The following is a 25,274-nucleotide window of genomic DNA, read 5'->3' as shown; positions in this document are numbered from 1 at the left end:
TTCTGTTATTCAGGCCTGTGGGATCTTCGTGTCCTGCTCCCTGCGTGTTCCCAGCCCTGTAACTACATAAGTTCCAAGTCTTGATTGAACCTAACCTTCATATTCGGGATGCCCTATTTTGAAATCACAGCCCAGAGACCAGTTATCCAAACAGGTGTTTCATAGCTTTTCTTAGTCACATCTGTCAAAGTCTGGGGTAGTACCCTGAAATTGTGCCGTGAACGATTATTCCTGCATCTTTTCCAATTCATTAACCATCCTGTCATTCTATGCACATAGTTCGAGCTGACATAGCCATTAAATAATCCATAAGAGAAATAAAACATTTGGTGAAGCTAATACATTTTAGAAGTGAACAAAATTCAAATTCTGGTATTATATTAATGGATATAAATCTGTCTGGTTTTTACCTCTGGGAGATGAAGCATAAAGTGATCTATCACTACATGAAATAACACAAACCTAGTATAGTGCTTCATGAGTTACCGATGTCAAAACTAATAAAAAAGAAACATTTTGTAGTCAATTTTTTTACTTCATATTTTACAAAAATATTGCTTCACAAAATTATACCATGAAAATAGCTAATAAATCCTTCAGAAATGTCTGGTTCAGATATTATGGAACAATGATAAATAATAATTGCATTTACAAATAAGTTAAAAGAAGTTTTAAATTAAATTAATGCTTGCTACTGTGCAGTTCAGAATGTTGTGTCTTCCTGTCTCCTACCTAAAAACATTAAAACAAAAATATACAAAACTATAATTTACTGTTATTCTGTACGGGTGTGAAGCCCAGTCTGTCGCACTGAGGAAAGAATACAGACTGAAACTGAGTACAATATTTGGACCTAAGAGAGGTTAAGAGACAAAGAATTCAGAGAAAACTGCATAATGAGCTCCAGTTTGTACTCGCGGCCAAAAATGATTAGGGTGATTAAATCATGGAGGATGAGGTGGTGAGGCATGTAATATGTGTGGGTAGAAAATATTAAAAGTTGGGTTAATAGCGAAAAAAATAAACCGCTCAGAAAAAACATGTATATGGACGCATAATATTAAAATGAATCTCAGGGGAATAAGTTGGGAGAGTGCAGACTCGATTCATCTAGCTTAGAATGAAGACTGGTGGTAGGTTCTTGAGGACATGGTAATTAAACTTGTGTGTGCCATAAACTGTGAGGAATGTCTTCACTAGCTAAGCACAGCTTCTCAACAAGGACTTTGGTCTACAAAGTTAGTTAAAAATATAATTTTACAGACACAAAATAATTTTACATCTCAACACTAATTCACAGTCAAAATCACCATCAGTCAAAATGATCAAAAATCACCAGGCAGGACAGATACCAATAGGCACAGACATACACAAATTTCTTATTTATTACACAGATTAATAGCCATACTGCTGTGACACCGCACATTCTTATCTAAACATTTGCCTGAAATGGCTACAGTAAACGTCAAAATCACATAACTCTAAAGCGAAGACTTTCATAACCACATATAGAAATTAATGTTTATTATCTTGAAACTTTTATCATGACCAACAATACAAGAAGAAAATAGACATAATTCCAAATACAGTTTAGGCCTAAAGACAGATACATAAAGTATATACAATTACAATATAAAACAAGATAGTGTTTCATTACTGCCCTGGGCCAGACAGTGATTTGTCCATGAATTTCTTCTTGGCAAAGCACAGCCACCATTTTGATGGCTTACCATCATCTGTCCCAAACACCTTTTCACACACCCGCACGCCTGTCTCCTGCCTGATCTGTTGCAAGTACTGTCTCATCAGATCTGAAACACAGCAGCAACACATTATTATACCCTTGGAAGCTAGTTCTTACAACACACGAAGAAGTGGGATGAGGCACACTGCACGGACGGTGCAATTCATACATTTTCACAATTTATTCTTTGCAGTTCTGAATTGCTCATTAATCGTGAGAATACATAAAATTCTGAGACAGACAGACAGACCCTAACCCAACTCTTCAACATCAGAAGAGAAGATAAGGAAAGCACTCACCAGCTTCTGTGGAATTGATGGGTTTCGCGTAAACCGAGTTGAGCGGAAATCCAGGTTCACCAGGAATGTCAAACTTGGATATAGCCAATGTGTACATCTCATGCATGCCTTGGTTCTTGGTGCTGCATTTCTGCAATTTCTTCAGACACTCCGTGATGTACAGCGTAATATATATCAGTACCCTGTCTGCTTCACTCTGCCACAGAACAAGGCACCATGCCCATATTTCCTTTATACACACATGTGCACACACACAGGCTATATACATAGTGTACATATATATGCATATATATGTACACATGGTTGTTTTTTCTATGAAATGCATATAGTTTACAAAATGTCCAGTTTGTGAATACACGAATTTCCAAGGCTACAAATTACTAACCAATAGAGATATTAAAAAACATTAAAACACAGGAATTAAGCTTATCTCAGCAAGTTTTTATTTCAAAATTTCCACATAGGCTCCCTTAGTGATGCTGTACTTTCAGCGGTAACAGAAAGTGGACAGAATTATATCATTCTCTGTTCAACTGTGTTCACGGATACTGCTAGGCTGTCAGTTTCAGTTTCCAGATATTATTACTTTTATATATACAGTAGATTCCGGTTAATTGGGACACATCATTAAGCGACTGCCCCAACTGTGCGAAGTTCCATGCAAAGAGTTAAAATGGTTTGTTCTTTAAGATTTGTCCCAAATAAACAGCTGCCCAGAATAACCGATGGCCCAATTAACCAGAATCTACTGTAATTACCATGTCCATTAAATTCTTACCTTTATTTCATATGTTCTAAAGAATACATTAGCCTTAAAGAAATATAAAGCTTCATCAATTATATCAATATCCTTCGTAAATGTTGGAGCAGGGCCTCTGAATTGAGTTCTGAAGGGAAGAATGGCCATATTTCCGACCATCTGGTTATATTCCAGAAAGCATGAGTGGTACGCCTACAAAACAAAAAAGGTCTGATTGTCATCAACAGATATAGATGAATCTGGAACACCCTACAAAGGGTGCAAACAGACTATTATATATCACATTTAGAAAATACAAGTACATAATAGTTACAGAAAATTTCCCACAAATAAAATACACTAATGGACCAAATCATAAACACTATCATATCAGTAACAGTTGCTTATCAATTCTGAATTATATGTAAAGAGGCAGCTACAATTTATTACAAACAAAATAAGTTTGTTACTAAATCTATGTCAACAGGGAATTGCTGTATGTATAGAATAATAAATACTTATATACAACCTATATAATAAAATATACGATGACAGCCAAACATGTGCCGATACAGAAATATATACAGATTTACAGACACATGGATACTGTCAAATGAAGACATTTATCATACTGTGGAAAACTACAACTGTGGCAATCCTGCAGCTAAAGAAGTTGTCAATTTATGAAACGATGTAGAAAGTTTCCAGACTTAATTGGTTTCCACGTTTAATTCATAACTTATGGACACATAACCTAACCACACCCATAAATATGCGTTCGAATAAAATAATAAACAGTATGTATGACTTACAGGCATTACAATGTATATGCTGTAGACACTAATAATAAATTTTCTAAACAAAAGGCTTTTAAACCGAATAAAGTCCTAATTAACCACAAACGACACAAAATTATAAACCTAAACCACAACCCATAACACCACAGATAATGCAGTTCCCGCTCACTGGAATCTCATAATACGTGTCGATTATGCCCTTCATCACAGTTGATCAGAAATTTGGTTCACTTTATACATCTGTGATCAGTAGTTTGGACACGTATTTCGGTAAAAATATTAATTGTATGATATTTTATTTCCAATGGTAAAAGGTTACTTTTAAATGGAAGTATATTGTAAAAACTTATATGAAGATCAGAATCGATGGAATTGGTCAACTAGCGCTTGAGACTTTGGTTTTCTATGAACACTGTAGCTCATTGTAAGTTATTTTCGATTTTTACCAGAGGTCTTCTTTACTCTATTTCAAAATGGCAGCGTCAGCAGTGTTTGCGGAGGATGAGTTAGGAAGAAAATGGGACAGGTGTTTAACAGACGTCGTGTTAAAGACGGGTAAATGTGTTTATTTAATTGAACTGGATTAACTGTGAATGGTTAGTTGAAAAACAAGATGTCATCCGTTGTCGGTTAATACTCAGCGTTTCACAGCATTGGCATCAAGTATTCATAGAATAAAGTGTATAATTAATTTCAAGGCATATTTTGCCAGCCCTTACTGTTATTTGACTTCATTATGTACTTGTCATTAATGTCAATAACTTCAGAAATCGGAATAACAGTATTTTGTAATTTAATTCCCCACAGTTTTCCTGTTGGTTTCATGAAGATGGTGTGACCACAGAAATACTGTTATACCGATTTATACATGCATAATTATACAATAAACTGTTATGGCAAAACACGTGTTCTGTGATGTTACAGTTTACAATATTATTTACTGATGTTGCAGTTTACAATATTATTTACTGAATGAAGAATATTGCCATCTCTTTTAACATTTTATGTATTTTATTAGGAGGAGGAATTCTTATTGGTGCAGTTGTAACAACCATATTTTTTAAACGTAAGTATATGACACATTTCAGCTGGGTACCTGAGACCTTATATGTAGATTTGTATGTTCCTGGCTCACAGTAAATGAATTAGACAAGCTATATGCAAGGTTATGCTGTATACTGGAAATATTTTTTATCCTCAGAAGTCTACCTCCTAGAAATCTAGTTGCCGTTATGTGATTTGGAAGTGTCATTAATTTTGAAAATTCTATTTTTTGTAGGAAGAAGTTGGCCTATATTTCTTGGAGCAGGTTTTGGAATAGGAAAGGCATATAGAAATTGTGAACTTGATTTGAATAGTACGCTATCCGATTCTACTTCAAAACAGAGCAAGGTACAGTGATTGACATTTAAACAATGAACATAGTAAGGGAAAATGCTAATAAAGTGGATTGAAAGGAAGGAATAATTGTCAGAGTAAGGTGCATTGATAACATTAATTATTTTATTCATGTCATGGAATCATGAATTATATCTTCATTCACAAATGTTTGTTCCTTTCTCATCGGTTTCATTTGCTGAATTACAGAGTATTCTGATATTACAATGCCCATTGTTTGTGTCTGCAGTTTGTTTATATTGATTGCTTATATTTCTAGGCAAATAAATGATCATGGAAGTGACCTTCGCCATTATCATCCAAGAAGTCTCTGCAAAATAAATTTCTTGTCCAGATGACTTTGTTGGCGAAACATAGCCCTGTGTAGTGCTTCAGTTAATAAGTAGAAATGGAACTGTATAAAATTTGTATTTTTCATTTTGGTACTTTTTACTGTTTCCTGTTGCATATTTGAAATCACATTGTAAAGAGAGCCTTGGGCCTTTTGCTATTGTAAATACATGCTTTAAACCTTAAAGCCATCTCATGATGTACAGTTGAATGCAACGTAGAGACTCTTCCAGTTGCAGGTCGTTTCCTGCTTTCATAGTCCACTGGCTATGTAGCGAACATGTTCTGCCTGTGACTGTAGGCTTTTTTTAGCTGTTTTGACCAGGTCTCCAATAGTTTGTGGATGGAGTTGCATTAAGTGTGAGGTATCCATGACACTGATTATCTTTGTTTAGTTTGCCAGTGAATGATGATGTGAAATGCATGTTCAGTGAGAAAAACATCCATGGGTGTATTTATTTCTTACTTTCTTATTGATGAAGATTCTTTGCATATTTCCATACTTCATTGACCTTTATGTTCTTTATGGAAATTAGGTGATGCAAAGCAAATAACATCATTTATGTGTAGGAAATGATCTACCATTCTTTCAGACAATTATAAAACCATCTGTGCTACATAAATATATAGGTACTCCATCAGTAACAATTGACACAAGTTCCCAGAGTCCATTCGCAGAAGGTTACTGTATCAAGATTTAAGAAGCATCTTCTCTGCTCATAGAAAGCTTTCTGTCTGTTAAATTATCACAGAAAACATGTTGACATTCATCTTCTAAGCAGAAAGGCCATGTGGACCTGTAGGTTAGATATCATTTCAGAGCAATATACTGCCTCAACCTTTGAAGGTATTATCACAGTATTTGCCTCGGACTGAAGAAACTAAAAAACTCAGAATAACTGATTTCTCAGCTGCGAGATTTTGTATAACATCAGTTCCACAATGCTTTGCTGATGTGGGCCTTGGAGAATAATGTAGCATATGAAGATTTCCGTCTTCTGGGTTGTTGCGCTGTGTAGTCTGGTCGATGTTAACCAACGTTTCAGAGGTCATACTGCCTCCGTCATCGCCCTGACACAGCGCAACAACCCAGAAGACGGAAATCTTCATACTCACCGCTGTGAAAACCTCAAATCTTACAATGTAGCATATACTAGAATCAGAGGTAAAGGAAACAAAAATTACTATTTCAGTGTTGTTTTGTAAATGGTTTTCCTCGTGTATGCAGCAGGATGGCTTCTGGAGGCCCTCCTAGTGTTGACATCCTGCTGCCGTATTCCTGAGTGTTCATCCTTTTCCTCTTAAGGTACAGTTTGGCTGCACGCGACAGAATTGTGAGACCGAGACTGGTCGCTTCCTGTCTGCTCTCTGTACAATCGTATGAAGTACAATTACGAGCGCGAGACAAAGACAGGCGACAGAGACAAAGCACAGGAGACTGCTCTCGGACCAGTAGTGTCTCGCGACGGGCTCAGGCAGCACGTGTGTTGTTGAGTAAAATAATGGCAGAAATTAAATTTACTGGTGACCAAGATGAGCAATTGGTAGTGTTAGTAGCAGAAAACCGACCACTGACCACCGACAGAAAGATCCTTCTTCGCGTCTGGTTTTGAATATTGAACTCATATGTTTTCTTTGTTTCTTTCGCAACAAATAACACAGCAACACATCTTCTTCTTCGAGTAACCTTTTTAGAAGCATTTTTGTACTCATTTTTCACAATATGTGCACGTATGTCTCAACAAAACAAAGAAAACAAACACTTTGCCGCATGTCTCGGTCGTCACCTCAAAAGTGTGTGGCGACAAGCTGCGATGTGTCCGTCTCCCGTCTCTTGTCGCGTGCAGCCAAATTGTACCTTTAATACGTTTACAGGACAGTGTGGTATAACTTGTGAAGGAACATGCAGTGAGCACTGCTCATTCTTGCTGACATGAATTTTTCTTCCTCTGTTGTTACTTGACAGGTGAATTGTTAGGGAATGATGCAGACACCTGTAAACCTTCCTGTGGCACAGTTCCTGTTTGTGCCAATATGCTTGTCAATCGGCATATTGCCTGCAGTAGTGCAGCTGAAGTATGTTCAGAACCTTTAGGACCTACGAGTTCTTTCTTTGAAGTCAGCATGGTCATGATTGAGGATTTATGTAGCCACACCTTGCTCTCAAAATATGAGGGATTTATGTACATTAGGCTATTAAATCTTAGTTATAAATCTTGGTACTGGAACTTTGAATATGTTCACCTATTCATTTTAACTTCCACCCTGCTTCCCAAATTAAATTCAGGGTATGTTCCTGTGTGTATTCAATATTAATGGTTCTCTATGAAACAATAATACTTCTGCAATGACGACATGACTCTTGGCTGACAAAGAAGAGGGATGTCCTGGAGTGATATTGTGACGCACGTGTAACCCAGAAAGGTAGAGAATGAATGCACTAATGGAAAAGATTATAAATTGTTATTTATAAAGGGAAATTTTATTATATAGTTTATTAAAATTTCATTTGCACCTTGTAAACATGCAAAACAAATTTCTAGCAATGGTCTAAGATAACAACTAAACAGATTCCTGTACAACCATGTATAAACTGCATCATCTTCAGATATTTCTTGTATTCATACACATGTACAAAATCACTGACAAACTTCTGCTCAATTTAAAGAATGTGATGTGCGTAAGTTAACCCAGGTTGTTATTATTTTTAATGTCTATTTTAGACAGCCTGTCTGATAGGTCCAACTTTGCATACAGTATATCCCAAGACTTTCCTTGTACAACTGTGCAACCATCAATGAAGCAACTTCTAGCCTGATGGGTTGTAATGTCTGCAGCTGTAGTCAGCACAACCGCATGCACCCTGTATTTATAATGCTGTGTCACTGGCAGTTCTGTTTCGTTATTTGTTATGATACTGGATTTTTTTTTTGCAAAGATCAAGATGATAACATTCATATAAATGTTTAATTATGTATAAAGTGAAGGCATAGACTATAAAGGATTTTATATTAAGTAGTGGTCCTGAAGCAAAAATGTACTCTACTATCATCCAACTTTATAAAACTGTTTACCTATCAATCTACCTTGAACACACTTAAACATAAAATGATATAATTCGTGCTGTTGTCCAACATTACAATTTAAAGATATTTTACTTAAACAAACAGATTATGTTGTAATATTTCGTTTATACAGTTCACTAAGAAATGCTAAAAAGTGTTCATATTACCCATGAAAGACATTTTATTAATTTTAATGGTCTCCCCTGCACAGTTCATCAGCTTGGTCATATTAAAGAGACTGATCAATACAATATAGGTGCTATATTAAACACTATGATGTCCCTAGTGTATGGAATGAAATGGTGTAATGTCTAAAATTGTGACATCTCATTTTCAGGAAAATTGGAAATATCTTCTACAAAACTAAGTTGTTTAATGAAATATCAAACTCTATCTCCATATACTGACACCATCTATTAACTCACTTCAGTCTGGTAGTCAGCTTTGAGCTGAAATGTTCTTTTTCTTCAAGTCTTATAGTTTAGTTTTATGTTAAACATGGCCCGTGCTCACGTACATACCAGTCTCTACCTCACTAGTTTATATATATTCAAACCTTTTTAAATACTGTAAAATGTAATATTTTAATTGTCCTTTACTGTAAACTAATAATATAAACAGTGGAGTTTTGTACATCTGAAATATCAAGATTCTATTTGCAGTGGCTCAAATAAACAAATATCACTATTTACATAGAACTGATATAGATGATGCATTAACATTCTTTCTCACATTTACGAAGAAAGTGATTTTGTTATTGTGGTAAAAATTCTTTTAAATTGTAAAAGATTATTCTATTCACAGTTTAGACATTTATCTTCCATACACTTCAGTTTAGACATAGCATTCTCATGATCTACATATAATTACTTGTATTTCAGTATTATCAGGCATGTCCACAGCTCTTTGGAGTGCTTGTTAAAATCACTGTCCATCCATATATATATATATATATATATATATATATATATATATATATATATATATATATATATATATATATATATGAAAGAACCAACTTTGATACTGGAGAATTTTACAAAACTGTCATGCCATTAAATTTTAAATTATATTATCCTTCATTCTATCAGTTTTTCTATCATCTTCCATATTCTGTAACCTGTTGTTTCAGAATAGGATCAAAGGGGCACACAAAGTCCTATTCCTGTCCCCATGACACTAAATTTTACTGCTACTACTATCCTCACAATCCACCAATCACAACATTGGCATAACCTAACCTAACTTACAGTGCACTCACTGTACTTACAAATCACAGCTGATGTGGCAGTTACTCACCTTACAGATCACAAATTTCTTGGTAGTTTAGATTGTTCTAACTCCACTGCAAATTTAACCCACAAAGTTTGTATGAAGAGTGCTACACGCTACATAATATATTAGATCTTTCTCTTTGCAGTTCATGATAGCACTTTTAAAAATTTTCAAACTTTACAAATTCCAGAAAATGTAAATATTCCTAAAACCTACATAATAGTCTGCTTCATAACGCAGATTAGAAGGAGTATGAATTATTTTCAGTGCATGAATATTATAATGCACTATCATTACCTAAAAGCCTTGTTTACAAGTTTACACGTGAACCACATGAAATAAGGCGTTACTATGGACATTTCAACAGCTGAGGAAATGTTGACCGTGCAGAATAACACAAGGTTACATAAATAACAACAGACAAGTACTTCTAAACTAAAGCTACTGGACCATGTATGGTTGAATTTACAAGCTGCATATTTTCAAAATGAGTTAACCTTAATACAGAACCAATTTAAAATTAAAAGAAAAGAAAAAGTTTGTTTATTGACAGAAGTGTATATATTTGTTGGCCCAGGACAGGGTCCGGTGGAGGGCTTTGGTTAATTCAGTGACAAACCTTCTGGTTCAGTAAGCCATCTAGTTAGTGTACATATTTGAATACACTGAACAATGCTTTGAAATGTACACCTGAAAAATAGACACCATGCGTTGTGTGAGGTACGTATGTCGCTGCACACAGCATCTCAGGAACTGACCTCATTTCCAAATGATTGGTTTCCATTACACTGATAGATTATTTATTAGTTTTTAAGATTAGTGGTCTAATTGTTAGAAAACTAATCTAGTATTCAAAACATCCTGTGTTTGAACCATTTAAAAATTAATAAAATCTCTCAGTATAATGACAACCAGTCATCTAAACAATACAAAAGAGTCAAATCCCAGAATATCAAATGAACCTCAGACAATGGACAATGTCAACATAATATTTGTATACTGATAGAACTCTTCATTTGTTTTCTGAAAGGATAAGGAATGTGTCTAGGTATCGGCAACATATTCAATATGTTGCATGTTAAAAAGCTTGGTAGAATCTGACCAGTGTTTCAGAGGTACTGATTGCCATGATCATGATGGTGGCAGGCATAGGGTAGGGCCACCAAAGCCGCGGTGAGCATGGCAAAGCCAATAGTCTTGCGAAGGTCCAATGAGTCGATGTTGACAGCTGTGATACTAGTTGTAGTTGCATCTGTGTAGAGGAGCCTGGTGCACAAAGGTTGCTGAACTTGCCCACAGTAAAGCCATCAAAACCAGTAGATATCTCATTCCAGCAGGTGTGCGAAGACAGGTCAAGCCATGGTCTACGTTAATCATGTAGCGTAGCCTGTGCCAGTGAATTTCTACCAGACTACACAGTGCAACAACACACCAGACAACAGTCATCTTCATGTCACATGACCACCATACATGGTCTCAGTTTTATAACTAACACCTAAATACAACTACAAATATTACAATATATACAAAATGATCACTTAATAAATCTCAGATATACCTTCTGTTTTTAGCACTTTACAAGTGATACTTCACTGCACACTCAATAAATGGATTGTCTTTAAAATGTTTTCTGATAATCAGAACTGCATAATAAAAAAGAATAAAAATGTCTACAATTAAAAATGTACATTTCTGTACATATTTCTTTCTACTAACAGTGACTAGAATAAAGCTAAATATATATTTAAAAACACAAAAACAAATTTTTCCATAATCATTAAAATATGGGTAATGGTATGGAAAAAGCATTCCAAAAACCACAATTTGCATATGCATACATATTCACATTCTCAACCGGTTAAAAACAGAGGTACGAATGAACAAAATAATTAAATATGGGGAACGAACACACACGCATGGTATGTTATTTACGAGAAACTGCATTAAAGTCTTTGCAATAAAATTTTCTTTCTTGTAACTTGTGTTAATAAATTATTTGGTATATTAATCACTATACATACAAAGACTGTAAATTATGACACTTTCTTCTACCAAAAGTAGAAATTTCAAGTGCCAGGAATTTCTTTCCAAAGTGTTACAGTTCTCAGAATCGAAATACTAAACTATAGCAGAGGAGAAAACAAACTGGTATAACAACTGAGGGCCAAGTGACAGTCCATCTTGAACTGTACTCGACCGATGACACAGCATAAAGTTGAGCTTCTCGTGAGTTGATGCAAGGTAATATTACTAATATTATTACTACTGTTATTACTACCCGCATGCAGCAGAGATCAATTTACCACACCAATACATCTGATGAAGTAATTAATTTATATTCAAACTTTCTTAAATTTGAGAGTCTCACAGCAACGATATCAAATGCAGTCTTCGAGTTGTGATGGTATGTCATCTTGTACATCCAGGTATAAATTCTACCCCAAAGATGGAAAAGATAAATTCTCCAAAATGCTGGTAACAACCTATGACGCTGTGCAGCGTCACAACTCAGAAGACCATGATGAATATATTCAAACATTACTAAAATTCTGTCACGGTGAGGATTTAAATTTTAACGTAACATATTTCTGATACTCTGAGGCTGTTAATATTACCCTGCAGCTCAGAAACTGTAACTGTTCTCTGATAAGTGTGTTTACCAGAAGACTCCATGATTTTGTAACAGTATATATAAAATACATTTTGGCTGTGGTTAGCACACAATAACACTGTTACACTTTTCAAAAATTTACTTATCCTTATTCACACAGGAAGTCTGTACATTCAATAATGAAACACCACAAATAAATTAAACAAAGTGGGGCATTAATTTGGTTATGATACTGTTACATTATTTTGGGGTAAAATCTGGCCAATAACTGATGTAGTAATGGTGCGTTGTGCCTTCAAACAAGCGATCCAACCAGTTGGGAAGCCCATCAAGCAAGTTTCCTTGGAAAAGAACATTGCTGTACTTGTCAGTGGCAGACGCCTGCAAGAAGGTGCAACATCAAAGTATTCACCGAAGAAAAGAAGATTTCAGTATACAGGATTCACACTAGAGTTAATATTCTTAAGCATACACATTATCAGAAAAACTGAAATGTTGGAGACAGCATAATAACGTAACTAATACCTAATTATTTCTTTTTGGTCACTGACTTCTGCAGTGAATTTTACAAAGACTTTACAATCATAAATATTTGTCACAATTTATTTAGATTAATTTAATTCACAACTGGAAAGTGATTTGAATACATCCCACTTATCACCTTCCAGCATCATACTTACATTATCCAAAAGATGACTTCCTTGTTCGACATCCGACGTGTTACTATCATCTGATTCACTTGTGTCAAAACCCATGAAAGCGCCATTTGTTCCGTCAACTGTATTACTAAAACGCTTTGTCATCTTCACCATCCGCTTAAAAACAAAGCAATATTTTATATCTTAATTGCGTCATGTTTGTGTTTATTAATACAATAATTCTTTATTTACCGTCTTTACACAAACTTAAAAATGTTGTTAAAATTACTTAAAATTATAACATTTTTTCATTAGATACAGATCTTGTTACATTTTACATTTGATGACATGTTTCGATGTTATCTCATCATCATCAGGTCTATCAATTAAAATCTGTTGCACTTCTTGCTCTGCGTATATTGATTTGTTTTATTTGTTTGATTTTTTAAGTTCCTTCCATTAAATTTGAAGGCTGTGCCCGGATGCTTTAAATCTGTAAAATTTAATTTTAATTTTCAAATCGTGATTTTGGATAATGACATAGGAAATAGAATAATTTACTAATTTACGTAATAACTCTTTAAATTAGTAAATTATTCTATTTCCTATGTCATTATCCAAAATCACGATTTGAAAATTAAAATTAAATTTTACAGATTTAAAGCATCCGGGCACAGCCTTCAAATTTAATGGAAGGAACTTAAAAAATCAAACAAATAAAACAAATCAATATACGCAGAGCAAGAAGTGCAACAGATTTTAATTGATAGACCTGATGATGATGAAATAACATCGAAACATGTCGTCAAATGTAAAATGTAACAAGATCTGTATCTAATGAAAAAATGTTATAATTTTAAGTAATTTTAACAACATTTTTAAGTTTGTGTAAAGACGGTAAATAAAAAATTAAAGCAATATTTATAAAACAGCAAAAACTCAATACAACTAATTTCATTCCAGCACAAAATGACTTTGTCAATCACAGGAACTACAAAACCTTAACAAAATACAGGGCAAAATGTACATCAATTAATGACTAATCATTAAATTTGAAGACCCACTTTCTGCAAACAATCTTTGTCGATTAACTTGGTTTATGATCTGTCATTATTCACATCAGTCACAAAAAAGAAATGTAACAAAAAGAGGAAAAGAGAGATAAACAACCAAGAACAAGGTACAATCTGTCCCCAATAGACATCTGAAGAATACAGTCCTCCTCAGCAAAGCAAAGATTGTGTGCTCACGATCTACAGCACACGAAACATGGGAAGTGCATAATTACAATAATATTAATCAAAGAGTTTAACTCGCATTGAACCAGACATGTAAATGGACTCGGAACTCTCATTTTAACACAGCTTAGAATAAAGTTCAAAACTGACCTCTCATCACCCCTCGTTTAAAACAGAACGTACCTTGGATGCTTTACCCTTGATACATTCTGGATGCTTAGCATGATACATACAGAAATATCTGCGATGTCCATTCAATGACAGAACAGTGCCAATGCAATTACGAGGATTGATATTCAGATCTCTTGGTTCAGGCAAACTTAGTGTTAGTAGGCACTTGTACCAATCCAATCCACGTTCCAGAGCCATGTGGCCAAACATAAGCGTCTTATTCCTGCCAACATAAACATTTAGTAAGGAAACTGGCTATAAGTATTTCACAATTAACTCCTTCTAACATCGAGGCAGACTCAACAACACATTTTGTTCCACTTAGTGCATTGTCAATTTCAATTCAAAATAATTTCACTATGATTCTTTTCTGAAGACACCGCCACCTATCAGTGGCCATATGGACTATTTGAAGTTTGCTGTTAAAGAACTACAAATCACAGATAAAATCTAATGTTACAAGGCAAGCCAGAAACGAAGAGGTTTTTGCAAGAAATGATTTGTGGATTGCATATAGCATATTTTTGGGCTTGATTTCAAGAAGTAATGTTCAAACAGAGAGAAATTAATGCAACTGAGACATCAGTGCCCACCATTTTTGTGCTGAAGGATGTAAGACCCTGGAAGATACAAGTCTGTAGCGGAAATAAACTAAAAACACAAAGTTAAAATTCCAAGATACTATACAGATAGTTGTACTTGCATACTTTAATCATTCAATAAATTCATTTAAACTCTATATTTCTTTATATATAAAAATAATGAAATTATAATCTTTAATACGTACTTTCGGTAAGGCCACACAATTCTGTGGAATTCTGGTAACAGTTTACTCTTTGACTGAGCATCCACCAGTACAATAATCGATCGACAGCCCGGTTTCAACATTCGGACCATGCCATTGAATGTCTCCGCACGCAGTTCGTGTAAAAGACGTATTTGCGGTGCTGCTGCCTTTGTCTTTCTGTTGTTATTACATACAAATCCATCACTTTGTCCAATGTCATTGGATGTCATACTTTCATCTTTAACATTCTGTCCGTTAGCATACTGCTGCTTCTTTATGTTTTCTTCCTCCATTCGTCTGGGGAGAAACAAACACTGAATGTTTCAGAGCTTAATTTCAGTCTTCCTCATCATATAACCTACAACTCAAAACTTAGTGTGAAGAAGACAGACATACATCACTCTTCCCATAATTTCATACACTCTGTTTTAAAAAACTTTTTGAATTAAAAGTGTCGTCCACGTATCCTAAAGTGATACATCTCCCACCCACCTCAATATATTTGACTTGGTCACACTACTAATATGGTGATGAGTGCAAATGATGAGTCACAGAAGTAACTTACTGTCGAACGCGTATGTCTCCAAAGATAAACCTTTGCCACTTACACAATATAGGATAAAATGTAGCCAGCAGCAATAATGAATAAAACTGTAGCTACAACAGACAAAACAGGTAACAGCTGGTCCTTCGTAATGCTGTCTTTGAAGAAGTCGGCAGTCTGGAGAAGTTTTGTAAGAATTTTTGACACGATTCCCTGAGCATGTTCATCAATGAGATCCTGAAAGAAAAACAATAAAACTATATCCTCAAATTCTGGCACAAAAATCTGAAAGACAAAGTTCTGTAAGAAAAATAAGGTCTGATACTGTTTAAATCATAGTGACTGGCTACAGGCTGGATGAACTGGGTTTGCACCCTGACAGGGACAGAGGATTTTCCTCTGGCCGCTGCGTCAAGACCAGGTCTGGGGCCCGACCTGCATCCTGTCCAATGGGTACCAGGGGTCCTTTCCCTGGGAGTAAAGCGCGGCCAGGGTGTGCTGCTGACCACTCACCCCCTTCTAGCGCCGAGGCTGAGAATGAGCAGGAGCTATACTTCTTCTCCCCTATGGCTTTAGTTTACTGCTTAAATCAATGTAATGAACACTACCTTTATAACAGCTTCACATGATAGGGCCCCTGATGCATGTAGTAACCGCTGAATTGTGGACTCCAGACGGTCCCTGGTCTCATTCCACTCATGGCTCTTTGCACCATTCCAAGTATGTGGCAGCCACTCATATTTGATGTGATTACTGTCTCGTCTCCAGATTATCACAACGTGCAAAAGAGGTTCTGCTGGACTTCCCTCGCCTATTGCAACGCAACAGATCACAGATGACATTTGCATAAATCTTCATAAAGATGTGCTCTCCATTCAATTACAGTGAAATAAAATAACATTTACACAGCCATTTAAAAGACCAACAAAACATTAATATCAGCCAACTGCCAAGTTTTCTTCTGGCTAGCTGACATGTATATACAAACTTGTTGCCATTGTGAAAGTTTGCAGGTCTTCTAGACAGCACAATAATCACGTCTAACACCAGATCACAAGGGACGGGAAAACAAACACGACCTCGTTTGCAACAATAAGTCCGAGTGCTATTATGCTGTGTAAAAGTTGGAAATATATTAACATACCATTAGCCAGTGCACTGACGAATTCCATTTGTCTCTCTTGGAAAACATATGTGAAGCGAACTCTCTCAGCACTGTAGGGTGCTTCCTGCGCAAACTCACGTAGAGCCTGGCGTGGCTCATCGTGATATGGCGTGTTCTCTGAAACCAGCACCACACACAGACGTTTACGAGGGGGAGCCCATTCTGGTGGGCACAATGCATCAAACATACCCTGTAGACAAAACATAATAATTTAATGACACTATATATATATATATGAAGTCTGAAGTAATTTGAGTATGTGTATACGCATCCACAGAAAAAAAACAGCAATTTTTGTAGTGATGGTCCTCAAGTAAAATCCTGTGTGATGGTAAGAAGAAAAACCCTAAATGAGATACAAATGTACCACTCACCTGAGAAGACAGCCTTGGTAAGACAAGGTACTTGTTACTATCAATGACGTCCTGCATCGTTTTGACCGGAATATCAGCCATACTCAAGCTTGCTACAGATCGATTAACATTCTCATTAAAAAGGAGAAGGGTTTCAATATCCAGAGGAACTTTAAATTTCTTCCGAATATTCTCTATATTTGGAGAATTCAGGTGAACAAAACTGAAAACCAAAAAAATGATGTTTATCTGAATAACATGAAGTAATTTGATATTCAAACTGTTTATGAGCTTTAATGCAGGTCTGCATTGGTCTGACTTTTTAATGTCCATATTTCCCTCAAAAGACTGATATCATTCGGCAATATACAGAACAAATAATCAATAACATGTAACCTTATCCTCAAACTATTCTGAAAAACATTCCCTTCTAATTGAGCTGTTTCAAAATTAATACTAAATATTATATATAACATTTTTTTTCATCCTTCCATGAGCTTGCATTTGTGATTTCATTATTAAGAGACATTCAACATCAACAGATACGTAAATGAGGTGTCCCACTAAATGCCACAAAATACACCAAATCATTATATAATAACTTTAAAAAAGGTAACACTGCTAAGAGTACTGAAAACACCGAGGTCCTTGATATAACTGACAATGGTATTTTATGCAATATTTCACTGTTAAACTGATGAACCTCGGCACTTCCGAGGTTACAGAGGCCAGCCAGCGTTATTGAGCAAACTGCTAACAATAACGACTGAACTACATTCAAGATACTAACCCAAAGGCTACCCTGTCCTTGTAGTAGAAAGCCATGAGCAGGTATCGCAACCTGATGGTCTTGTGACGTTCAAATATGAGCGCTCGAACACGGTTATCTATCCAGCCATTCAAAAATGCATTCACATTGTCATCTGAAACTGGCTGGACCAACTTGTATGGAAATCTAGACCTCACAAAATCTAAGGAAAAGAAAATTTGTTAGCAACATGCTGTTTTCATACACTCTCCTCCTGCACAGTCCCAATCCTGAATATGGGTTTGTAAAAAGTAAAGTGGGCCAAGTCCAAAGAATAGACAATTTTAGTTACATGAACAGGAGGGCCGCAGCTTCAGTTTTCTTCACAGGTCTTCTCTAAACCAAACTAAGGCAAGAAAAAGACAACGACACCATCTGTTTAACTACATTTAAGGCACTGGATTTAACTTTATAAAGCAACTTGTATTGAAACAAGGTACGGTAGACATGACCCTCTTTAGTTCTGAGTGACCCATACGTACACTTTTAATTCTTTAAATTTCATTACTTCATGCCAATTCAAGTATAAAAATATTCAAAACAATGTCGCTTTGCATAATGCTGTTTCACTTTTATGTAACTGAAAAATTAATACTATATTTGGTACAAATGTGCTGATGCCTCAATTCACACTACTGAACAAGTAGAATATCATGTATTTGGAACTCTTTATAACAAATCAGTCAGTCTTGTAACAGTACATAAGCTGACTCTTTGATTTAACTTTTTTAGAATGTATCTGATATTAACCGAGTTATAACAGTACACTTAGATGGCTTGGAGAAAAATGAAAGAACAAGATTAGGAAACACAGTAAACGCTTTCCCATTAAAACTTACAGGATCTCATCAAAGGTACCGACATAAGAACTAAAACGTTTATACACATATTTATTCGTAAATAAAATGTAGACGTGTCTGTGCATTATGAAGCGATTAAATCATTAGAAGAATTACGCACAATAAAAATAACCTTACCTACAACTTTCTGTACACTGTACAATGTCTCTTTGTAAACATTTGCTTTTCCATCAATGAGTAAAATCAAACATGGGAGAGAATGCACACCAATTTTTCGAGCCAGTAATGGTTCTTTTTCTGCATGAACTGTTGCTATACCAACTCCAACTGGTTCCAACTCCTCTATGATGTGGCGCCAGATTGGTTCAACTTGCAAACACGCGAAGCACCAATCCGAATAAAACAAAATCAGATATGGAACTTCATAGCTCTTTGGGACAAGCTTGTTCTCATATGCTCTGCAATACAAGAACCAAACATCACAAGCATATAAAGTTATACAATCAGTAGCTACGAAGCCATGTCAGAGACCAATGTATAATTACACAGTAATGTACAGGACACCTAAAAAACATGATGTATTAATCATAACATGAGGTTTTACACGTTACCTTGTATTGTCAGGTTAGTGAATTGCAGGATGCTTTGATGGGCTGGATATGCAGCTAAAATATTGGGGTGCAAATTAATACATGCTGAATAGGAGAATGTCGGCTTGAAGTGACGAGAAGGAGATGTGACGATAACATTCAGATTAATCTTATGGAAAGAGGTAGTCATGAAGAAAGGTGGATGGAAGTGGCCTGTGGCTTGATGTTAATGATATTAAACCTTGAAATTCTATTATCAGAGAGTTAGTTATTTGTAATTTATAAAAAGGAATGAAATGGCACTGAATACAAGTTTACACCAAAGATTCTAAATCTCTGCAATGATGAACACTACAAATGCATATCGCTGTACATTTTAAAACAAACTATAATAAGTCAGATACATCTACATACGTATTAAAAGCAGAATATTTACCTCGTTGTAACTCTTAATTTATGGAAAAAGCTGATGTCACGGTCATGGAAACGAAATTTGTATCCACCCGCCTGCGTCCCAAATAATTCCTCCAATGGATCAAACCTTTGATACTGATTATAATCTCGTTTCTTGTGTAACTGTGAAACTTCTTCCACTGCGATACCAAAATTATCAAAATGTTTTCGACGCTCAGGATCTGTCAACAACTGGGAAGAAATGGAAAATTAAACAGGACTTCAGAACAAGTACAAGAAGGTCACTTTCATTTTGAGAACATATATTAATAAAACTATAAATCCTGCCGTCAAAAACAACCATATCAACCTGAAACCGAAAACCAGTGTTGGAACATTCACCTGTGCACTACATTTTTACCAACACGGCATATTTGTGTAACAAACACTGAAATATCACAGAAAGAATCAGACTTGTTCTACAGACAGTCTAGTTGTTTCAGTGGCACACCACATACATACAATACGCATTGTGTTGGGCCATACATAACTGGCATGTCACAGCATTTAAGGATGACTATGCTCCATGTAGTTAATTAAGCATTTACTTTAATCCCTATTATACAGCCAACAATGTATATATGCACCTACTATAGCACATTGCTGTACTGACTGTTGCAGCCGAGTGGTCAGCTCTCTTACTTTATGTATGGGAAATCATGGGCTCAAAACTCTGCCTGCAGACCAGCTATACTGACAGAGGTCTTTCATAGTTATCTACAGTACTTCCAGGTAAATACCAGAGCAATGCTTTAAATTAGGCCCTGACAATTTCCATCAACATCCTTTCTAATTCATTATACTTTGTCATACAGTCCAGTCATTAATACATCATAAATCAATATAAGTAAGGTAAATGTATCTTTACATTTGCTGCTTTTAATTTAATCTATCTCTTTGAAAGGAGCAGTGATAAACAAAATAAATGACACAAGAGGTCAGCTTACTCCTGCTACAACATAGTTCAGACCAGCTGTTCTGTTCGAATGTAACACAGACAACAGCGTAACAGCCAATTCTACAGCAAAACCTTTCATACTGTGTATTACTTGAAAGTATTATTTAATTAAACCCTCACACATAACAACCAAGTTCTTACCTCATAAGCTTGCTTAATTTCCACAAACCTATTTTCAGCTGCTGGATCATTGTTTTTATCAGGATGCCTAGAATGAGAGAAAACTACAAAAACCATTCAGCTTCTTTAAGTGCATTTATAACACAAGAACAATTTGAACTTTTATCATCCTGGAATGTGGATTTCAACCTCCTCCTACTACACTGCATAGAACGTTCCACAGGCGATGCACTACACAAAATAACTTGCGCTTACATTTCAACAAACTGTCAGTACATTTTATTCACAGATGATAACTGAATTATTCCAGTAGATTCTTGCAAGTAAATCCATGACAGGTTGGCCACCAATATACCCAAAGTATTAAGATATGAAAGCAATACAACTGTAAAGGTTAGGTTGATGAATATTACAGAAGAATCTAAATATATACTGTAAGCTATACTTTACAGACATAAACTTTCAGAACAGACAATTATAATGTATCATATGATAATTTCTGGGAGTTTCACAATGCCTGTGGGCTGTACACTGAAAATTACTGTCAAATAATCCATCTATGAAATAACTAAAAGTTTAATATTAACATCATACGTGACTTGTAGGACACAGATAAGAACAGAGGATAATATATTTACATCCCCCAAATCTTTCACAGCACCAAGCAAAGAACGTGAAACATGTGATAATACAAATACAAATAAAAATAATAATTAATACATAAATACGAACACATAACTCTAACATCCACCTGCAGATAAAAATTTCAATACATTAGCATTGTAAGTCAAAGAAATCTTTCTAAACAGCAGCAAATGCTGAATTAAACACTTTAAAATCATGATTTAATCTTCTGATGTTACATAAAAGAGTACTGAATTACATGATGCCAGCTTTTAGCACATGGAGGTTATCCTTATGTATTTGTCTGCACTATGTATGTCAGAATTTGAAACTTTTCCAAGTTGTACACAGTGAATGACAATAATGTGAGTAAACGTTCTCTAGCAAATGGTAAATTACTTCAATTTCTACATGTCATTATTCCAATGACTATCCTCTGGAATGCTAAATGCTTTTTGCTCCCTGTTGGAATTTCATCGCAGTATACTAACATATGACATAATGGAATGAGAATATGCAAAGTAAATTAATTTTGAATTGTCTACTGTCATATGTGATACCATGGCAAAGCAAACGAACATAGTAGGGGATAATACATTCAATGGAATCTAAATTAATAAATGCTCTTAAAATACAGGGTTACTAGAACATTCAAATTATATGAAACTGTGAGCACTTACCATTCCTTTGCCAACTGTTTATAAGCTTTTCGAATCTCCAGTACAGTAGCCGACTTTTGAACCCCTAGTATTTTATAAGGATCACCTAATCCTTGGGCACCGATACACACCAGAATAAGGCAAAGTATGTGTCTGTGCCATCTCATTTCTTAGCAATCCTTTACGAAATCCAGATTACGAAAATGTAGTATAAATACAGAAAAAATGTTGACAAACGAAGTAAAACAGATCTTAATATTGATCTACTCCTCCATGTTATATTTGGTCACGGCCATGCCACGATGATCCTAAATACCACAGAACATATTTCTCTCCTAATATCCAAAGAATCAAAGGAGTACTAATCATTATTGTAGAATTATTTTAATAATGCTTAGGATTTTAATATCCTTTTTTATATAACTGTTCCCTCTCACTTGATTCATATAAACTTATTGTCGCGGACGGAGAAAAAGAATTTATAATATACACATTAGTACATCGTTAATTAAGGGTTAAAGCAGGATGTCTAAGTAATGGATAATCATACTGGAAGACAACGAAGTCATGAATTTTACAATAACCCTGCTTAAAGTAAATTCTATAGTCCGTGAACTACATCTGTGGAATTGGTTTATTCTGTGCTGAGGACTGTCGTAGAGTTTAGGTACCAGCATGGTAGAAGAAATACAAAATAAACTTCAATTAGAAGTTGATAAGTATAAAGCTGTTCAGAAAGGTGAGAATACAGCAAGGATCGTATTTAGTGACATAACATTATAGGTTTCTTATATATAAGTACGGAGTTGAATGCATAGAGCTCATGTAATTACACACAGACCAAATTTATGTTCATTGCATTGTTGCTTCTAAAATTTGTATGGAGATACGGAAATCCATCTAGAATTATTGTAAGAATTTATAAAATGTGTGGGTATTGGATTGTTTCAGACTACCACAAAGCTCTTGCACAGCGCCAGCAACTGGACGGACAATTAAACGAGAATACTGCAGTCAAACAGGTATGTGGTAATCTCCATGTAAGAGTAATTTTTGAGAAACTAATGCTTGGTCAGTTCGGAAAATGCCTGCATGAAACATTGTGTTCATAAAGACGTGCAGAAGTGTGTGGTATCCCACTGAAAACGGGTAGACAATGACTGAATGACACTTCATTTTCATGACAGGAATTGGACTTGCTTCGTAAAGATGCAGAAGTGTTCAAGCTGATAGGGCCAGTGCTAGTGAAACAAGATCTGGAAGAAGCAAAGCAGAATGTTTCCAAACGAATGGACTACATCCGCAGTGAACTGTGAGTTCAACTGTAGTAATGTTTCAAATATGCAGAATGCATGTTCCTTGTACTAATTAGAGAGCAGAGTTAACTTCTTGCATTTGATGACCAAATACAAGTTATAGGGAAAATTAATTTCTATCCCTGTTCTAAAACCCTATCATGAAACTGTATCCTAAAACCAATATACATTTAGTGTTTTCAAGTCCTCAGAATTTGGATATCAGTGATTTGTGGGGATGTAATTATTATTTACCAATGAGGAAATGATGTAAATGTAATGGTGATAATTTCCTTGTGACAGAAAATTTGACAGTGGAACCGAGGTTCTGGAGAATATGACGTAAATATGTCACTGTAATGTAATAGTTCTTATATAAGATAAGTACTTTTGATATTCTAAAACGTTTTTACCAGCACAAAATTATCTAGTCTACGACGCACTTCATCTACAAGTGATTCACAGCTCAGCTCAGCTCTTTCCGCAAGAAGCAAAACGGATTGTTGTTAATGTAACACAACAGTGCCGAGTAAACAGTTTGTTTCATAGGTAACATAACAATGCACGAAGGAGTTCATATAAAAGCAGACCATTGTTGTCAGTCCATATTTACACATTGTTGATATGGATCTTTCACATTTTCGTTACACCTTTTTGCCGAATGACCCTTCCGTATAGACGTATTTACGTCAAAAAGATATACTCACTGATAACTCACAAAAATTCTAAGACAGGGTATAGGTTCCCCACATGATATATGTATGTTCAATAATCAAGAAAATTATGAAGATAGAGTTTTACTTTATTCATAACTATAATAATATGTAAAGTATCCACTGTCACGTGCTGGCTTCATCTGTTCCAGTTTGTCTGTGCTGTAACATTTTCCATTGTACTGTGATTGCTTACCAAAATTATCAAGGGTTTTAAAAATGAAAAAGTTTAATAAATGTGCAAGAATACATTGGAAGAAATGAGTCTCACCCCAAAGATATGATATACATTAAATATAACTCATAGTATGGATGCAGATTACAAGTTACTTATTTGCACTCTCTGTGTGCAGGAAACGAATAGATGACATGATTACAGGGCTGGACAAGAAGCAGGATGCACATCGCGAAGCCATCAATAAACTGCAGCAGCAGTTCCAGCTGATGCAAATGAAGAAGGCATAAAGCCCTTGTTTTGTTATTACTTCATCTCTTTCTGTCAGTCTGATTATTTTTAAACGAGTCTTGAACTGCTGTACTTCCGAATACAAGCTGTATCTATTTAATAAAATTTAAAGTTATAACAAAACTCGGCTCTCACAGCATTTGAGTCCTGCTAGAACCAGATATTGCTTCTGTCCAACAAATAAGCATTGCGACCGAAACAAACGTCATCACCTTCTGGTGACAAGACTTAAAATGTAGCCTCTGCAAAGCAAGTTGCATGTTGAATCCTTCGACAAAGGGAATGAGTTCCTGAAATGTTAACCCAATGTCACATTCGGGAGTCCTGTAAGAAGTGGTCTCTCATATGAAGGAAAGATTTGGAACTAGGAGGGATGGTGTCAGGAGACTGGAGTAAACTGCATAGTGAAGGGAGTATCGTAATTTTTACGCATCAAGTATTATTAGGAAGATAAAATCAAGGAGGATGAGATGGGTGGGGCATGCAGAGCACATGGGTAAATTAGAAATGCATACAAAAGTTTGGTCAGAGAACTGGAAGTGACAACTTTGAAGACCTGTGTACAGATGTAAGGATTATATTAAATTTATAATTATGTTAGGGGGTACACTGGCCAAGGATAGGGACTAGTGGT

General features: G+C 35.4%; 4 protein-coding genes across 7 annotated transcripts; 2 read left to right on the top strand and 2 right to left on the bottom strand.

Moving 5' to 3' along the window:
- Positions 1-1,225: 1,225 nt before the first annotated feature.
- LOC110830791 (actin-related protein 2/3 complex subunit 3) lies at positions 1,226-3,754 on the bottom strand. The gene is made up of 4 exons (XM_022066073.2): positions 3,595-3,754; positions 2,822-2,995; positions 2,044-2,239; positions 1,226-1,811 (listed from the first exon to the last, which is right to left on the bottom strand). Exons 1-4 carry the CDS (start codon positions 3,598-3,600, stop codon positions 1,654-1,656), a joined length of 534 nt encoding a protein of 177 aa, XP_021921765.1. The 5' UTR covers positions 3,601-3,754; the 3' UTR covers positions 1,226-1,653.
- Positions 3,755-3,797: 43 nt separating this feature from the next.
- LOC110830792 (MICOS complex subunit Mic10-like) lies at positions 3,798-6,499 on the top strand. 2 transcript variants are annotated; one of them, XM_022066075.2, is made up of 5 exons: positions 3,798-3,849; positions 4,029-4,134; positions 4,598-4,645; positions 4,859-4,971; positions 5,237-6,499. In XM_022066075.2, exons 2-5 carry the CDS (start codon positions 4,053-4,055, stop codon positions 5,246-5,248), a joined length of 255 nt encoding a protein of 84 aa, XP_021921767.1. In that variant the 5' UTR covers positions 3,798-3,849; positions 4,029-4,052; the 3' UTR covers positions 5,249-6,499. The 2 variants fall into 2 exon arrangements, with proteins under 2 accessions (XP_021921767.1, XP_021921766.1); XM_022066074.2 differs by lacking the exon at positions 3,798-3,849 and having other exon boundaries at positions 3,850-4,134.
- Positions 6,500-7,767: 1,268 nt separating this feature from the next.
- Positions 7,768-23,971, bottom strand: l(3)80Fg (dnaJ homolog subfamily C member 16 l(3)80Fg). 3 transcript variants are annotated; one of them, XM_087342355.1, is made up of 14 exons: positions 23,875-23,971; positions 22,188-22,345; positions 20,905-20,971; positions 19,789-19,997; positions 18,940-19,220; positions 17,945-18,125; positions 17,176-17,377; positions 16,781-16,991; positions 16,245-16,447; positions 15,701-15,873; positions 15,093-15,389; positions 14,318-14,528; positions 12,939-13,073; positions 7,768-12,639 (listed from the first exon to the last, which is right to left on the bottom strand). In XM_087342355.1, exons 2-14 carry the CDS (start codon positions 22,331-22,333, stop codon positions 12,499-12,501), a joined length of 2,457 nt encoding a protein of 818 aa, XP_087198481.1. In that variant the 5' UTR covers positions 22,334-22,345; positions 23,875-23,971; the 3' UTR covers positions 7,768-12,498. The 3 variants fall into 3 exon arrangements, 2 of the variants coding, with proteins under 2 accessions (XP_087198481.1, XP_021921742.1); XM_022066050.2 differs by lacking the exon at positions 23,875-23,971 and having other exon boundaries at positions 22,188-22,537; XR_002543381.2 differs by lacking the exon at positions 23,875-23,971 and having other exon boundaries at positions 12,498-12,639; positions 14,368-14,528; positions 22,188-22,623.
- Pfdn6 (prefoldin 6) lies at positions 22,749-24,763 on the top strand. Its single transcript, XM_022066060.1, has 4 exons — positions 22,749-22,905; positions 23,118-23,188; positions 23,354-23,478; positions 24,528-24,763. Exons 1-4 carry the CDS (start codon positions 22,842-22,844, stop codon positions 24,637-24,639), a joined length of 372 nt encoding a protein of 123 aa, XP_021921752.1. The 5' UTR covers positions 22,749-22,841; the 3' UTR covers positions 24,640-24,763.
- The last annotated feature ends 511 nt before the right edge of the window (positions 24,764-25,274 follow it).

Source organism: Zootermopsis nevadensis, unplaced genomic scaffold (assembly GCF_977971745.1).
Source record: "Zootermopsis nevadensis isolate Lab colony 2312 unplaced genomic scaffold, Znev_1.0 Znev_ptg000003l, whole genome shotgun sequence".
In the NCBI taxonomy this organism is placed as follows: domain Eukaryota; kingdom Metazoa; phylum Arthropoda; class Insecta; order Blattodea; family Termopsidae; genus Zootermopsis; species Zootermopsis nevadensis.
This window is presented reverse-complemented; position numbering and strand designations above follow the sequence as displayed.

What these genes read in the sequence shown, in the direction of transcription:
- LOC110830792 (XM_022066075.2), top strand. Translation starts at nt 4,053, where the DNA reads ATGGCAGCGTCAGCAGTGTTTGCGGAGGATGAGTTAGGAAGAAAATGG. An exon ending in AGACGTCGTGTTAAAGACGG is followed by an intron (nt 4,135 to 4,597) that starts GTAAATGTGTTT and finishes GTATTTTATTAG; the next exon opens with GAGGAGGAATTCTTATTGGT. An exon ending in AACAACCATATTTTTTAAAC is followed by an intron (nt 4,646 to 4,858) that starts GTAAGTATATGA and finishes TATTTTTTGTAG; the next exon opens with GAAGAAGTTGGCCTATATTT.
- LOC110830791 (XM_022066073.2), bottom strand. An exon ending in TTAGAACATATGAAATAAAG is followed by an intron (nt 2,240 to 2,821) that starts GTAAGAATTTAA and finishes GTTCTGTGGCAG; the next exon opens with AGTGAAGCAGACAGGGTACT. An exon ending in CATCAATTCCACAGAAGCTG is followed by an intron (nt 1,812 to 2,043) that starts GTGAGTGCTTTC and finishes GCTGTGTTTCAG; the next exon opens with ATCTGATGAGACAGTACTTG.
- Pfdn6 (XM_022066060.1), top strand. Translation starts at nt 22,842, where the DNA reads ATGGTAGAAGAAATACAAAATAAACTTCAATTAGAAGTTGATAAGTAT. An exon ending in GTATAAAGCTGTTCAGAAAG is followed by an intron (nt 22,906 to 23,117) that starts GTGAGAATACAG and finishes GGATTGTTTCAG; the next exon opens with ACTACCACAAAGCTCTTGCA. An exon ending in GACTACATCCGCAGTGAACT is followed by an intron (nt 23,479 to 24,527) that starts GTGAGTTCAACT and finishes CTCTGTGTGCAG; the next exon opens with GAAACGAATAGATGACATGA.